A 16,417-nucleotide genomic window follows, 5' to 3' on the forward strand; every position below is an offset into this window, starting at 1 on the left:
GATAGATAGATAGATAGATAGATAGATAGATAGATAGATATGGAAAGTAAACAAATAAAGGCATTTTAAACTAACTGTTCCTTTAAATGGGGAATGGATAAAGCATTATTTGCATGACTTTTGATTATTTTAACACATCTATAATATATATATTTTATAAATACATAGATACAGGATAGGTAATGCTGTGTGTCTTTGTAGAAACTAGGCTAAAGGTGAACAGCTTGAACTTGCATGGCAAAGCCTTCTACTGAATGAGTTCATTTACTGCAGATGGGACGGGTTTCTCCTGCTGGTGTTATTAATAGTACCAGGCAACTGGGCTGACATAAACCCAATACAGACCACAGCTCATCCTGGGTGAAGAACTGTTGAGCAGATATTGAAGAACAGATTCACCTGTTTCTTTTATCCTAATTAAGAAGAGTAGGTTATGGAGAAATGGAGCAACCAAGCAGAGTGTATCTGTAACTCCCTTTCCATTTTACAATTATGCAAAAGTGGACACAACCGTGACCATCGACCTTTTCGCCAGCTGTGGTTCTGGAAGTGTTTTCCATTATTTATTTTCTGCATATTGAAATAATGTGATAAAGACCCGAACGGTCACAAGGAGAATCACACCAGGCATCTGTTTAAAGGTCGTTCCAAAAGAAGTTTAATACTTTAAGGGCAAGGAAGTACAAAATGTCCATACAACAGGGGATAAGAGCAAAAATTACAACAAAAAGGGTACAAAAACAGTCTAAAAACTAGCACTGTTGAGGTACTAAAACTAGCACCAACTTCTCTCTCTAACTGTTGGAGACCGAAGTTTCTCATGCTCAAACAGCATTAACAACCTTTGCATTCTCTAAAACAATCTCTGTTCCCCCTGCCTCACTTCTGAACTCTCTTAAATGCACAATTTTCCCGCCTACCATTTTCTGTAAAACTAACTCTTCTCTCTATGCATTTCAGCAAGTTCCCTCAATGATAGTTAAGTCAAAGAGTTTGAAAAAAATCAATACATACAACCTACAGGCAAGAGAAAACAAATATTTCCATTTGCACAACTGATATTTGCTAAATTAGTTAAAATGAGCATTTCCCGCCATCCAGGGTGTGCACATCCCTAGAGGTTTGGCCCATTCCTCTAACCACAGGAAATGAAACAGTAAAACTGTTATAATATGCATGATCTGAATATCATGGTTTTGAGGGATTTGTCCATCACAAATAAGTTCTCAGTGAGGATTTTGAACCCTTGAACCAAACAAACTAGCTGAATCACAACAAAATAGTGTTAGTGCTGAATAGATTTTACACAGAATAAAAACATACACCTCTGGTTTCACAGACAAGGCTTAAGTCTAGTCCCAGACTATTATGCATGTTTGAGCTGTCTTAAAGGAGTAGTTCACCTGCAAATAAAAATTTCCTGATAATTTACTCACCCCCATGTCATCCAAGATGTCCATGTCTTTCTTTCTTCAGTCGAAAAGAAATTAAGGTTTTTGAAGAAAACATTCCAGGAATTTTCTCCATATAATGGACTTCAATGGCAACCAACGGTTTGAAGGTTCAAATGTCATTCTCAAAGCAGCTTCAAAGGCTTGACACGATCCCAGCTGAGAAATAAGGGTCTTATCTGGCGAAACGATCTGTCATTTTGTCAAAAAAATAAAAATTATATACTTTTTAACCACAAATGCCCATCTTGTACTGTCTCTGAGATGCGCCACGCATTACGTCATCACGTTGGAAAGGTCACGGCAGAAAATGACCGATCGTTTCGCTAGATAAGACCCTTATTTCTCGGCTGAGATCGTGTCAAGCCTTTGAAGCTGCATTGAGACTGACATTAGGACCTTCAAACCGTTGGTTGCCATTAAAGTCCATTATATGGAGAAAAATCCTGGAATGTTTTCCTCAAAAACCTTAATTTCTTTTCGACTGAAGAAAGAAAGACATGGACATCTTGGATGACATGGGGGTGAATAAATTATCAGGAAATTTTTATTTGAAGGTGAACTAATACTTTAACTGATAGCAACTTGCACTGACATTTCTTAAAATCTGCCATTGTTTTGTTTCAAGATTCACATCAGTAATGTTTTTTTTCTAAGGCACATTTATAAAAGCTACTTAAATGTCCTAATTGAACTAAGGCCTAATCCTGGCTTAATCTAAGCCCTGTTTGTGAAACCAGGCCTAAAGTACTTGATTCTACTTGCCCTGGTGAGAATTCACTGTTGAGTATATAGTTTAACTAGTATAAAGAGCATACAATGATGTTAGCACATTTAAGTGATGCCTCCAGAGTGATGCTAGTTTGGAGCCGCAGCCTTTGGTTGTCTTATTCTTGTATGTGGCCTTTGAGAAAGATGCTGTGATATACAGTAGCTAATTAGACAAGAGTTGGATTAGATCGGATCATATTGTCAGCATTCTCAAAACACAACAGCAGATCTCACAGGAAATCATCGGTTTCACCATAGCAGGCTTTTAACTTTCCTACATAATGATGTGGTTTATCGAGGAGGGAAAAAGTGAATTCAAAGCATTTCAATTATGTTGCATTGAGGATAATGACTGTATTTTCAGTCTTTTCTATGCTTTGATGTAAACAGCAGAATTCAAAAGCTCTTTCAAAAGAAATGATCTTGTGTCTTTCGTAAAAAGCTCTGGAGAACATTTGTCTCTCTGTTTGATTTTAAAGACCCCGTGGCTGTGGAACACCCGAGAGTGCTGGTACAATTACCCCTATCAGGTACACTTATACTGTTTGTTATATCAATCATAATTATTAAAGGGTTTGGTCACACTATCATACTTATTTCTCTTGAGATCTACCAGCTATGTAAAGTTGTTGTTTTTTTTAGACAAAACAGTCATTATTTTTTTATGACCATATTCCACCTTCTCTGAATCTGTTCCCTGATATTAAGATGCGTTTTGGTCGATCGGCTCACAAGTAGACTAGGGATTCCAGTTTACACCTGGTGTTTTAATCCGTCTCTTATATCCACTTTCAACCACTTATGTCCAGATTTCTTCGAGGGGAGGGTCTTTGTGTGCGCAATTTACATATGAACACAAAAGGAGACACGGAAAACATACGGAGAGCATCAGCTTTAGTTTCTGCTCTGACAGCCGCAAGACAAGCCGAACGCTGTGAGTGAGTGTTAGAAATCAGGAATGGTGAGAGAACATTGTGCTTGGTATGTTTTTCATCTTCAAACCAAACTTGAATCTTCGTCCAACAAAGTTTAAATCCCGTCTGGCTAGCGCGCTTCCCATAATGTTCACGCATTAGGCCAGTAGGCGGAGAGTAGACCGTCTTTTGTGGCTGTTCGGACTCGTTCCACCACATGTGCGTTTACACTACGAAAGCAATCCGGTCGAATGCGTTTTCGACTACCTCTGGAAGTGGTTGAAAGTGGACAAGCTCAAAACGTTTTAGACCCCGTTTACACCTCTATTTAGTGTCGTCCACTTATTATCGGATCGACCAAAACACATCTTAATACCAGGTCTAAACAAGGCCTAAGATCCCTTTAAAAGTTACTAACCATTTAGCCTGGCAAGACAATGAAAGGGTTAGTTCACCCAAAAGCAATAATTCTGTTAATTAATTACACACCCTCATCTCGTTTCAAATCCATGAGACTTTCGTTCATCTTCGGAACACAAATGAAGATCTTTTTGATGAAGATCTGAGAGATTTCTGTCCCTCAATGGACAGCTACGCAACTACCACTTTCAAGCTTCAGAAAGGTAATAAAGACATTAAGCAACATGAGCGACTTTTTTTGTGGAAAAAAAACTAACATAATTTGCCACTTTATTTACAAAATATTAATCTTCATAAAATTGAGGTTAAACCCCTGGAGTCACATGGTTTACTTTCATGATGTCTTTATTACCTTTCTGGAGCTTGAAAGTGTTAGTCGCGTAGCTGTCAATGAAGGGACAGAAATCTCTCAGATTTCATTAAAATTACCTTCATTTGTGTTCTGAAGATGAACAAAAGTCTTACGGGTTTGGAACGGCATGAGGGTGAGTAATTAATGACAAAATTATCATTTTTGGGTGAATTAACCCTTTAACATTGTAGTCAAATATAATCAAATAATGTGATTGTTACATTTTTAATGCCAAACTAGGGTTCACAAACCCCTATTAAAGCTCATTATTAATTAAATCATAACATATCAAAATTACATTATTTTAAAAGATTTTTTTTTTTTTTTTATTAAATAAAAATGTAAATGTATTTAAAATTAAAATGAAATGTATTTTTGTTTAAATATTAAATATTTTATTTACCTGCATGTCATGTGACCATTAACCAATATGCTTATGTGTTGTTAAAATTTGAATATTTTTCACCTGACAAAAAAGGTTTGGGAATCCCTGCTGTGATGTGTCAAAATCCTCATTAGGGCCACTGCAAATGTGGTCTTGTGTTGCATTGACGATGTTGTGTATGACTTTTGTAGCCGTTAACCGTGGATTTGCACTACTACTACATACTGGAGCTGTCCTTCTATCTGTCGCTGCTCTTCTCGCAGTTCACGGACATCAGAAGAAAGGTACGTGAGGTTTGGTTAGACGTGTCTGCTTCAGTGGTTTGAGTTTCTCGTGAGAATGGCTCGCGCTGGGTTTATTAGCAGAGACGTGCGGGTCTGGCTTCCTCTGCTGTGCACAGGCAAAACTTCCTTTTCAACATTCAAGCATGACCACTAATAACTGCTGCCACTTCATTTCAGATTAAGCTTGCAGTGTTTAATATTCATTCTGTGTTCTAATATTCATCCTAGGGTTTAAAAATACATATTTATGCTCAGTATGCATGATCCTCATTCATACACCAAGTTGAGTTAAGTTTCTTTGTGAATGTGTTGTTACGTGTTAAAATTGCAGTTTTTCAGCTGAATACTGTAAGTCGGTGGGTGCCTGATAAATAATTTATCTGATCCATTGCAGTTCTGCTTCACATATTGTTTTGCAATCTAAATTGTTGCAAATTTATTTTCAGCTTTGGCATTTTGATTATAAAGGACCAAGTAAATAATTGTGAATATTGCTAAAGAATATATATATATATATATTGATCTATCTCTACTACTCAGGCATATTAAGCACTATAAATAAATAAAGACACTACCATTCAAAAGTTTGGTGTCAGTAAAACTGCATTAAATTGTGTCATAATATTAAAAAGTATAATATAAAAAAAATTGAATTTCAAATAAATGCTGTTCTTTTTACTTTCTATTCATCAAAGAACCAAACATTTTAAGCAGCACAACTGTTTTCAACATTGATATTAATCTTGAGCAGCAAATCAACATATTAGAATGATTTCTGAAGGATCATGTGACTGAAGACTGGAGTAATGATGCTTTTGCATGATGCATCACAGGAATAAATGACATTTTAGAATATTTAAAAAAAAATGTAGATATTTTAAATTTGAATAATATTTCACAATGTTTTACTGTATTTCGGGTATCAAATAAATAGATGAACAGAAGAGACTTCTTTTGAAAAAAGTTTTTTTAAAACAATCTTTTGAACACTAACTAACCAACTAACTAAATAAATGCTCCGAATCTAAAGTCAGGAACCTTTTTTCTGCACATGGACCATTTATAAATCACTCATAGGAACATTCTGGGAAATTGTTGTACATTTGCATGTAGAATGATTTTATAATAAAGCAACGAACAGTAAAAGCTTCCACGTAAATCTGCGTTTTTTCAGTTTTTTTCTAATAGCTTCGATTAGACATTCTATCTGTCGTATGGTCTTTGTTTCTTGTTGCCTCGTCCACCATGAAATCATTGGTCCAAAATCCTCACATAATTCTAGATTAACATTTATATAAACATCTTCTGTTTGGCTGTTATTGCGCCATGCCACACATCATATGTGCTTTCATTGTGGACAGGCAAATGACTTGACACCTGGTTGGGACACAACGCAAGTCTTAAACAAATGTCATGTAAATGAATGCAAATGTAAACAACTAAAATCCAGTCTGCCTTTAGCAGTCTCAGAGCTTCATTGAGATCCACAGGCTCTGTAATCATCGTGTGTTAATAATGTGAAAGAGCTCTTCCGCAGCTGCCGTATCGGGTTTGTGGTGTAACGCAAGAGATGCTCAGCCTGTGTGTTTGAACAGGTGGACGGTTTCTCTCAAAGACTTCTTGAAACCGCAGTTAGCACTTGCAGTCTGTGCTTTATATATTTTCTTTCTCTTCTTTCCTTTACAACCCCTCAGTGTCAGACTCATGCACTCACTCGCTCTCATTTCTCTGCTCATTGTTGGCATGTTTTTCTGTTTTTACAGTGTTTGCAAGGCAGCACATACTGCTTAGGGTTTGGTGGAAACAGCTAACTCTTCATTTCAAACTTCTGCAATTCATTTAGTTTGGACTGCTTAACACACGCTGTCTGTGTTTGTGTGTGTTTCTATCCCAGTGGGGACTTGACATGCACAATGCACAGAGACTCATGGGGACTCGTGGCTCCGAGTGGACCTAAATTGAGGTCCCCATGAGGAAACAAGCTTATAAAATCATACAGAATGAGTTTTTTTGAAAATGTAAAAATGCAGAAAGTTTTCTGTAATGGGTATGTTTAGGGGTTGGGTTAGTGTAAGGGGAGAGAACAATATACAATTTGTTCTATGCAGAGTCCCCACAAATATAGTGAACCAGACATATTGTAACAGTAAAAAAACTACTGTACATACAACCTAAGACTCAAATTCGATCCTTTTGCTGCCTTGCATACCTTGCTCTTTCCTTCAGAAAATGCAAATCTTGTTTTTGTTTCTTTTGCTCTTTCCTTTCAGTTTTTTCCATGCCCACAATTCAGCCCACATTGAGGACGTCCTCTGCCCCATTCCCGCCTGCACCAGTGTGTGCTCCTTCTCTTCGTTTGGCATGCTTCCATTCTGTTTTTCGCCCCACTGCACTTCCTCCTCATCTTCATCTTCATCAACCTGCTCGGCTGAGTCAGTTCAATCCCACGATGCCGCAGGGGAGCATGCAACACCTGGCCTCTTAACAGCTTTCTTCAACAGGATTTCCTCTGAGAGATTAGAGTGTGAGGACACTGTTTCAGAATGAAGCTGCTTAATTTTAAGATTTCTTGTTGAACAAGTTGTGAATAAAGTCTTGAATTAGTCATTCCTGTTCTGCAGTACATTTTGGACTCTCACCCCCCTTTTTGAGCATAGATCTAAACTTAAATGTTTGTAATTCATGAATGCTTTAGAAAACAAAAATACAGAATACAGAAAGCACTTCAAAAGACAAAACTGAAAAAAAGTACTAGAAAATCAAAGCCATATGTCTAGACAAGCTGTGTTCTGTATACTGTAAGTTGATATCACAAATTTAACAGGTTTTAAAGTGCCGTAAGTTTTCACAGGACAAGATTAATATTTACAAAATATTAATTTCCCAATGCACGTTCACACAACAACGTCTGCTCTCGCGTCAACACAAAACTCATGCGGCATGGCGCTTTCATGAACGTGCGTTGGAGATTAATATTTTATAAATAAAGTGGTAAATTATGTTTTTATGTTTTAACAAAGCACTCGCGTTGCTTCATAAAATTGAGGTTAATCCACTGGAGTCTCATGGATTACTTTAATGATGTCTTTACTACCTTTCTGGGGCATGAAAATGGTAGTTGCGATGCTGTCAATTAGTGTTGTTAAAAATATCAATATTTTATACAATACTTAGCCTAAATATCTGAAAAGGTTCCGATACTCCTTTTCTGTAGTAACGATACACCGATACCAGCTGCGTGTTCTAGCTCTCTCTTCTCTCCGAATTGACACAAACCTGCCTCCCCTCACTCACTTACACATTTGCTTCGGTTGAATAGAGAATTGTATTTATTAGGATTAACCCCTTGAGATGAACCAACTCGTTTTCGAGGGTTTCAAGGAGGAATAGTGCGCTCTCACTACACAAACACACAAATACATAATAAATTATGTCAAAATGCCCGTCTTGCCTTGTATTCATATAAATACAGTCAGTTTTGCAATGTAAATAGTTGTGAAAACACGTTGTGTAACAGTATTGGATCCGTACATTAGCTCTTAAAGTGACAGCAGCCTAATAAACCTGCTGCCGTCTGTCCTGTTAATCAAAGAACAAAATACAGAGAGAAAAATCACTCTGCTCTTGTGTGCATAAGTTTTGTAACTTTAATTTTAAGCATTTGTAAGCCCGTTTATTGGTCCAAATGGGGGTTTCCGCCAGAACGGGTGAAGGTCTCTGCGTGTTACTGTCTTTCCGCGTGGCAAAGTAATTTAATTCCATTTAAGCTTTTATCTGACTCCATTTTATATCTGACTTCATTTTATCACAACCTCAAATTTAAGTTATATTGCCAATTGGTTATTGGTCAGTTATATAATAGTTTAGCAATACATTTGATTGTTCTATTTAACTCTTAACTTTTATTTTACCCATTCATATTAGGAAGCTATGTCGCTCAGAGTTTCTCACACCTTGTTTAACGTGGGTCTCATGATCACAATCTCGGCAGCTTCGGTCACTAAACAGAGGTAATTGCTATATACCTGAGATTGGTCGCATTCACGCTTACACAATCAAAGATACTTTGGTATAGCCCCCGTGATTGTATACACTTGAAATTAAAGTAATATTTACTTCAGTAGAGGTATGGCCACTACTACAGATATAAGTCAACCAACTTTACTTGTCTTAAAATAGCTTTGGATTGGCCATGCCATGGTTTCCCACGTACACTTATCTAAAGTAACATTAAATTAAAACAGAGGTAAGACACATCCAGATTTAGGTTGGTCAAGCAGCATTTACTGTTCTAAACGGAAATTCACTTCTTGTCTTTGCAAAACACGTACACTTGAATTAGTGCCAAATATTAGTCGTCACTAATCTGACGCAGACTTGCGGTAACATACGAATCCGTTTAATCTACTTGGGAAAACAATTTCAGAGTCAATCGGAATAAAATCAAATGTTTACAATTTATTATGTCAGGTAAATGTATCATGCCAATTTCATAATCAGTTCAAAGATAATAAATACAAAACATCAAATGTTCTAGAATAAAGAGAGAAGATGCAAACGTGACATTATAAAATACATGATGCGAAGTGTTTTGCATAGACTCAGTATCACGGCTAATTTGAGTTACAAATCACCCTGAGCCTCATGTTGCATTTCTTTATATAGACGGAAACTTCTTTCACATGAAAACATTTGCTAATAATGGGAATTTGCATTCAGAGTTTACACCTTTTGGGAGCAGGATGCCGTTTGCCTGGAAGACACACCCTCCTCTGTGTGCCAGTTATCTCTAAACTCTTAAATACCTGTTGGTTTACTTCTTTGGGAATAAGACCTTTGTACCAGTCGCACTGAGACATTTCAAATGATACCAAACATGTGTAATAATGTATGATAATTATTCACATTAAACCATATAGATTCTTGGGTGAATTTTGGTGATCTCAGCATGAGGGAGAAGGAATGGGGGAAGAGGGAAAGAGATGTAGATTAGGATGATTCTGAGGTGAGACTTGCATCTCGAATGGTGCACAAGAGTGAGTTCAAATGTTAGTTTCCTGTTCTCTCAGCGAGTTGCCCTCTCTTTCAGTTTTTCCAGTCTTACACATTAATCTGTATTTAATTTTTTGAAATTTAATTTAAAAACAGTATTTACATAAAAGGGTATAACAAACTTTCAGAAATATCTGTGGGCAAGCTCAGACAAATGAACAATTTTAATACTAACTTGATTTACACAATGGCCAGAAAATGAATCAAATGACTTAACACATTGAAAATGAAGAGCTATTGATAGTCAACCATTGCTCAGTCAGAGTTCAGCAATCGGCAGTAAGCACTTTCATGATGAGGGGGCCAACATGAAATGAATATGATTTTTTTTCTTTAATTTTTTTTTAAACAAATCAATTAAACTAATGAAGAAACAGCTGGAATATTTGTTAATAAATTTAATTAATTAAATAAAAAGTTATTCACTTTTATGTTCAATTAATTGTGATATTATGATTAAAAAAGTAACTAATTTGACTTCCATCAACTTCCAACAAATTGTGAGTTTAATGTTTTATGAAGTGTATTTAGACATGTATGATGAAGACTGGAAAATGTACTGCATATTAGGAATGACCCAAAGTTTGCCTTCTAGGTTTACAGTGCATAAACATTTACACGTTCTATGTGACTTCCTGCAGGACTTTCTACTGATGTTCCTGCATCATGTGGCCACCATCTCTCTGATCACATTCTCATATGTGAATAACATGGCTCGAGTGGGAACGCTTGTCATGTGCCTGCACGACGCTGCCGACGTTCTGCTGGAGGTGATTTCCTATTACATACATTAAAACCACAGAACAAAGACACAATTCTATGCCCATTATTATTAGTATCTATGGCATCACCTACAGCAACAGGAATTCCTTGGTAAATAAAGTTTTAATTTTAAAGTTACAGATTCAAATGTTATTGTTGGAAAGTTTTTTGGCAGGTCTACGTGATAGGGAGAGATCATTTTAAAAGCATAGTCCGCTCAAAAAAATAAATAAAATTCACTGTTTACAAGCTCATGTTGTTCCAAACTTGCTTGACAATTTTTCTTCTGGGAAAATCACAAATAGTACAAATAAATAACCATAAAGTACTATAAATGTGGTCAGTATGAGTCATGTGCTATTTTCTAAGGGATAGGTCACCTTAGAATGAAAATGAAGTCATAATTTACTCACCCTGCTGTTGTTCTAATGCCATATGTCCTTCTTTCTTTTTTTGGACCACAAAATTATGTTTTTTTTAAATGTCCTGCTCACGCTCATCCATTTAATGGCAGTGAATAGTGACCAACATCAAGCTCAAAAAGATGCAAAAGTATCACAGAATTGTCCGATACGAAACGTGTCGTATATTCCAAGTGTTCTGGGGGTTTAGGATAGGCTTTGGTGAAAAACAAACCCAAATTTAATGCATTATGAATTGAAGATCCTGAGCTTGGCCGTTGGTCTTCTGTGTGTGTCTGTGTTCAAGAGACTCTATTAGTGGCACAGTTCACTCCGACTCACCCTGAAAAAGCACACAAGTTGTGACAAATCAAGATGAATAAATACACATTACGTGACATGAAATGCGCATAGCTGTGCACACAAGACCAACGGCCAAGGTCAGGATTTTTGTGAAATAATATATTACATTTCGATTTGTTTTTTTCTTCTTCACCAAACCCTATCATAAACCCCCAGAACTTATACGGCATGTCAAACTGGACCACTTAGGCTACGTTCACACCGCAAGCCTTAGTGCTCAATTCCGATTTATTGCTCATTGTAAGCCCGTTTATTGGTCCAAATGCGGGTTTCCGCCAGAACGGGTGAAGGTCTCTGCGTGTTACTGTCTTCCCGTGTGGCAAAGTAATTTAATTCCATTTAAGCTTTTATCTGACACCATTTTATATCTGACTACATTTTATCACAACCTCGAATTTAAGTTAGATTGCCAATTGGTTATTGGTCAGTTATATAATAGTTTAACAATACATTTGATTGTTCTATTTAACTCTTTACTTATATTTTACCCATTTATATTAGGAAGCTGTGTCGCTCAGAGGTCCTCGCGTCTTGTTTAACGTGGGTCTCATTATCACAATCACACTTGAAATTAAAGTAACGTTTACTTCAATAGAGGTATGGCCACTACTACAGATATAAGTCAACCAACTTTACTTGTCTTAAAATAGCTTTGGATTGGCCATGCCGTGGTTTCCCATGTACACTTATCTAAAGTAACATTAAATTAAAACAGAGGTAAGACACATCCAGATTTAGGTTGGTCAAGCAGCATTTACTGTTCTAAATGGAAATTTACTTCTTGTCTTTGCAAAACACGTACACTTGAATTAGTGCCAAATATTAGTCGTCACTAATCTGACGCAGACTTGCGGTAACATACGAATCCGTTTAATCTACTTGGGAAAACAATTTCAGAGTCATTCGGAATAAAATCAAATGTAACCATTTATTATGTCAGAAAAATGTATCATGCCAATTTCATAATCAGTTCAAAGATAATGAAAACATCAAATGCTCTGGAATAAAGAGAGAGGATGCAAACCTGACATTATAAAATACATGATGCGAAGTGTTTTGCATAGACTCAGCATCACGGCTAATTTGAGTTACAAATCACCCTGAGCCTCATGTTGCATTTCTTTATATAGACGGAAACTTCTTTCACATGAAAACATTTGCTAACAGTGGGAATTTGCATTCAGAGTTTACACCTTTTGGGAGCAGGATGCCATTTGTGTAATACTGTATGATAATTATTCACATTAAACCATATAGATTATTGGGTGAATTTTGGTGATCTCAGCATGAGAGAGAAGGAATGGGGAAGAGGGAAAGAGATGTAGATTAGGATGATTCTGAGGTGAGACTTGCATCTCGAATGGTGCACAAGAGTGAGTTCAAATGTTAATTTCCTGTTCTCTCAGAGAGTTGCCCTCTCTTCCAGTTTTTCCAGTCTTACACTCAGATCCATTTTTTTTGTATAGCTATTCACATTGTTGTTTTAAATGTGGCCAATATCAGATTCCAGTGCAAACAGATCATGGTCCTGAACTGGACCATCCTCATCCTTCAGATGAGATGTTAATCCGAGGTCCTGACTCTCTGTTTTCATTAAAAATCCCACGATGTCCTTCGGAAAAAGAGTAGGGGTGTAACCCCGGCATCCTGGCCAAATTTGCCCAGTGGCCTCTGTCCATCATGTCCTCCTAATCATCCCTATATACTGATTGGCTTCATCACTCTGTCTCTTCTCCACCAGTAAGCTGGTGTGTGGTGGGCGTTCTGGCACAATATGGCGGCCGTCGCATCTTCCAGGTGGATTCTGCACATTGGTGGTGGTTGAGGAGATTCCCCCCTTCCATATGTAAAGCGCTTTGAGTGCAGAGAAAAGCGCTATATAAATGTAACAAATTATTATTATTTTTATTATTATTATAACTGACCCACATGCGCAAAAAAACAATAAAAAGGCGTCATGCAGCACACGGAAGCAAACACAGAGAACATTAAGAGATTACGCGTTTATTTATAGTGTGATCTGCCGTCGAAGCCAGCGAATTTATGCGCAGATAATATTAAAAACAAAGACGAGGATGCGAAAAAAGAGAGCAGAGTTTTTAAATATTTATGAAATGAGCCCTCATGTTTTGCTTGTAGAGCTGTCACTGTAATACTTATGAGTTCTGACACATCACTGTCCTCCACTGACTACCTTTCGAAACTGTCTTGATTACGTCGGTTATGTAAAATGTGATTCCCATGAGCTCAGAGTTGTGACGAATGTTCCTCTAGAATGACGCAAACGTCGCATGAATTCTGATATGACTATTCAGACAGAAGGTCGCATTGCAAAACATCTGAACTATATCGGGTGTAGTACCACATATGAAAGTGGCACATATCAGAATCGAAAAGCTCAGATTCTATGTGGTTTGTGCCGTTCACACTGTCATGACAAAAACAGATCTGAGTCACATATGAGCAAATTAATCGGATTTGGGCACATTAACCTGCAGTCTGAATCTAGTCTTACTGTACATTCAGGATTCACGATTGGTGATGCAAGATGTGCTATTTGCATGCATTAGATGTCTGTCATGTTGATTATAAATCATGCAGCAAGTTTGTGTTTGCAGGCTGCTAAAATGGCCAACTACTCCAAGTGCCAGAGACTCTGCAACGTCCTGTTCATCATGTTTGCCCTGGTGTTCATCAGTTCCAGGCTGGGAGTGTATCCTGTATGGTAAGACACTCCTGTCAGTAACAGATGATGTGCGTTGATTATGTGTCAGAACCTCTCGTTCTCATCTGTATATCTTAAATGTTCTATTTTATCATCTTTTCCAGCGTTTTTATTTCAGGTTTTGACACCTTCAGTCAGTGTTGTTGCCAAGTAATAGTTACTATGGCTACAGCAGTAGTGTTGAGATGTGGAAGAGTCCAGAATGAGAGAAAACAGATGGGATCTTAGTTTTTTACACCTATAATTAGCATTTTATCGCAAAAGGAAATAGCATTGTGCTTTAATCAAACATTTAAACATTTAATTTTATTAGCATTTAACCATTTAGACAACTTTTCGGATTTTGGCTAAAAATGTGTGGCACTGCAGATTTCCACAAGAAATAATTTAAAATTTTAATTTTAGTGTTGTTTTTGTTAACTAAAACTATTAAAATGATTTTCTTCATTAAAATAATGCTGAAGTCAAATAAAATGTAAATATTGGATGAAAAAATAAAAAACAAACGAAAATTAGAAATAAGTTGAAGTACTAAAATGACTAAAACTGAAATAAAAATAAGTTAACGCTAAATAGAAATATTAAAAAACTAATACAAATGACAAAAGCACAACAAAATTACTAAAACTTAAACTAAAATTAAAATGAAATCTGACATATAAAAATAAAATCTAGTTAAAAAAATATAAAAACCATAATAGTATATAAAATAATAACATTGATTTCATAAAAAAGAAATATTGGAAAAGTAATAAAAACAATAAAATACACACACACACACACACACACACACAAAAAGGTTAAAACAAGACGTAAATGTGCATGTTGACATGAGAAAAGTGTGATAAAATTATCCATATCCAATGGATGCATATCCAATTTTTCTACCTCAACTTAGCACCTCTGAATGTGGTTTTATTCGATCACATAAAGTTTTGAAGCATGTTTGTGCCTGAAATTAGCTGATGTTAATACCAGGTGTATCGGCGTCTCACTACTCTGACTTTTTCAGATCCATTATTCTTTTGACATGATTCTTTTCTTCAGAATGAGTCATCTGTGCTTTCTCTTCATTAATCATTTAGTGCTGGAAAGTTGTTTTATTCACTCACTTCATCTAAGTGTCTACTGTGGCTTTTGAGTACTTGATTGTGTGACTCTAATGGAATTAGAGAAACGGTCTAATCAAAGCGTGCGATTAGATTCAGCTCCACGTGAGGAACCGTTGAGTTGATGATGGATGTGACGGCAGCAGCCCAAGTCTCTGGTCCTCAGAGTCCTCACTGTCATTTAGTAATGATTATGAAATGGCCTTCACAGAGCTGCTGTCATAGTCCTTGTATTCACTGATATGCTGTTCATGTCAATTTTGATTCAGTCTTATTTTAGAGATTAAGAGTCGTGCATCTTGTGCTACAATGCAGCAATGAAAGCTGACCTTTTATAAAAGAGTTTGCATGATCAGTATCACTCATTTGATTTACATTTGATCTAGTGTCCTGCAGAATCTGAAATATTGCTTCGTTGATTAACATTAATCGTGATAACGTCCTAGAACAGTTTATTTCCAGATCTACAATGCCAGAAGGTTCAGAAATGCTAGTGTAGTATTTATTACTATTTTGTATTTATTAACATTAATAGTCATTTATTAATATTTTAAATTAGCTTTTATTTTTTCATTTAATTTTTTGTTTTATTTTATTTTTGTGTGCTTTTCTCATTTTTATTAATTGTAATTTATTATAATTTAAAATAATTTTATTTTTATATTTTCTGTTTCTATTAGTTTGTTTTTTATATTTATATTAAGCTATTCTGTTTTAGTTTTAGACATTTTTGTACTTCAGCTTAAACTTATTTAATTTTAGTTAGTTGCCAAAGCAACATTTCTAATTTCTGTTTAAGTTTACCATCTAATATTTACATTTTATTCGGCTTTGTTTCAGTTTTATTCAACTTTAACAACACTATAACACACACGGATTTTAGTCAAAAAGGCTGAAAATCATAAATACATTCACTAGTGATATGATTTAATTGCTTTTCACGTTTGACCAAGAGGTGGCGCTGTTACCAAATCGATGTGTTGTGGTCACAAAGTCTGGTTCAATATGCCAAAAAGCATTGCAGTTACAGCCTCAGAATCAGCCTGCCATCATGCCATTCATTTCATTAATGCTTTATTTAAAAAACGGTTTTGTCTATCAGAAACTCTTTGCCGGCATAGTCCCACTCTAGATTAATTAAAATAGACAGAATTCATCAAAAGCTATTAGGATTTTTGGAAAATTCATAGTAATTTTTAACTGCAAAAACTTTATGAGTACCTTAAAGGCATGGTGCCAATGACACATGTCGAGTTTCGTAAAAAAGCGTATGTGTTTGTAAAATACAGCATTTTACGACACAATTCAAAATGGCCGACATCCAAAATGGTTGACACCGGAGAATTGGGTATCATTCGACTCGGTATGCTGCACTTAATCAAAAGAGATCCGTTCTATGATTTTTGGGCAAACTGTTCAGAAGTTGCA

General features: G+C 36.1%; 1 protein-coding gene across 2 annotated transcripts in view; it reads left to right on the forward strand.

Moving 5' to 3' along the window:
* The window catches only part of cers6 (ceramide synthase 6), a 50,247-nt gene that overhangs the window by 26,675 nt on the left and 7,155 nt on the right, over positions 1-16,417 (forward strand). For both annotated transcript variants that reach the window (XM_079880344.1, XM_079880345.1), the window contains exons 5-8: positions 2,702-2,752; positions 4,485-4,577; positions 10,271-10,399; positions 13,774-13,880. In XM_079880344.1, the coding sequence (XP_079736470.1) occupies positions 2,702-2,752; positions 4,485-4,577; positions 10,271-10,399; positions 13,774-13,880 (380 nt within the window). The remainder of the gene's footprint in view (positions 1-2,701; positions 2,753-4,484; positions 4,578-10,270; positions 10,400-13,773; positions 13,881-16,417) is intronic.

Source organism: Squalius cephalus (genome assembly GCF_949319135.1).
Source record: "Squalius cephalus genome assembly, chromosome: 9".
In the NCBI taxonomy this organism is placed as follows: Eukaryota; Metazoa; Chordata; class Actinopteri; order Cypriniformes; family Leuciscidae; genus Squalius; species Squalius cephalus.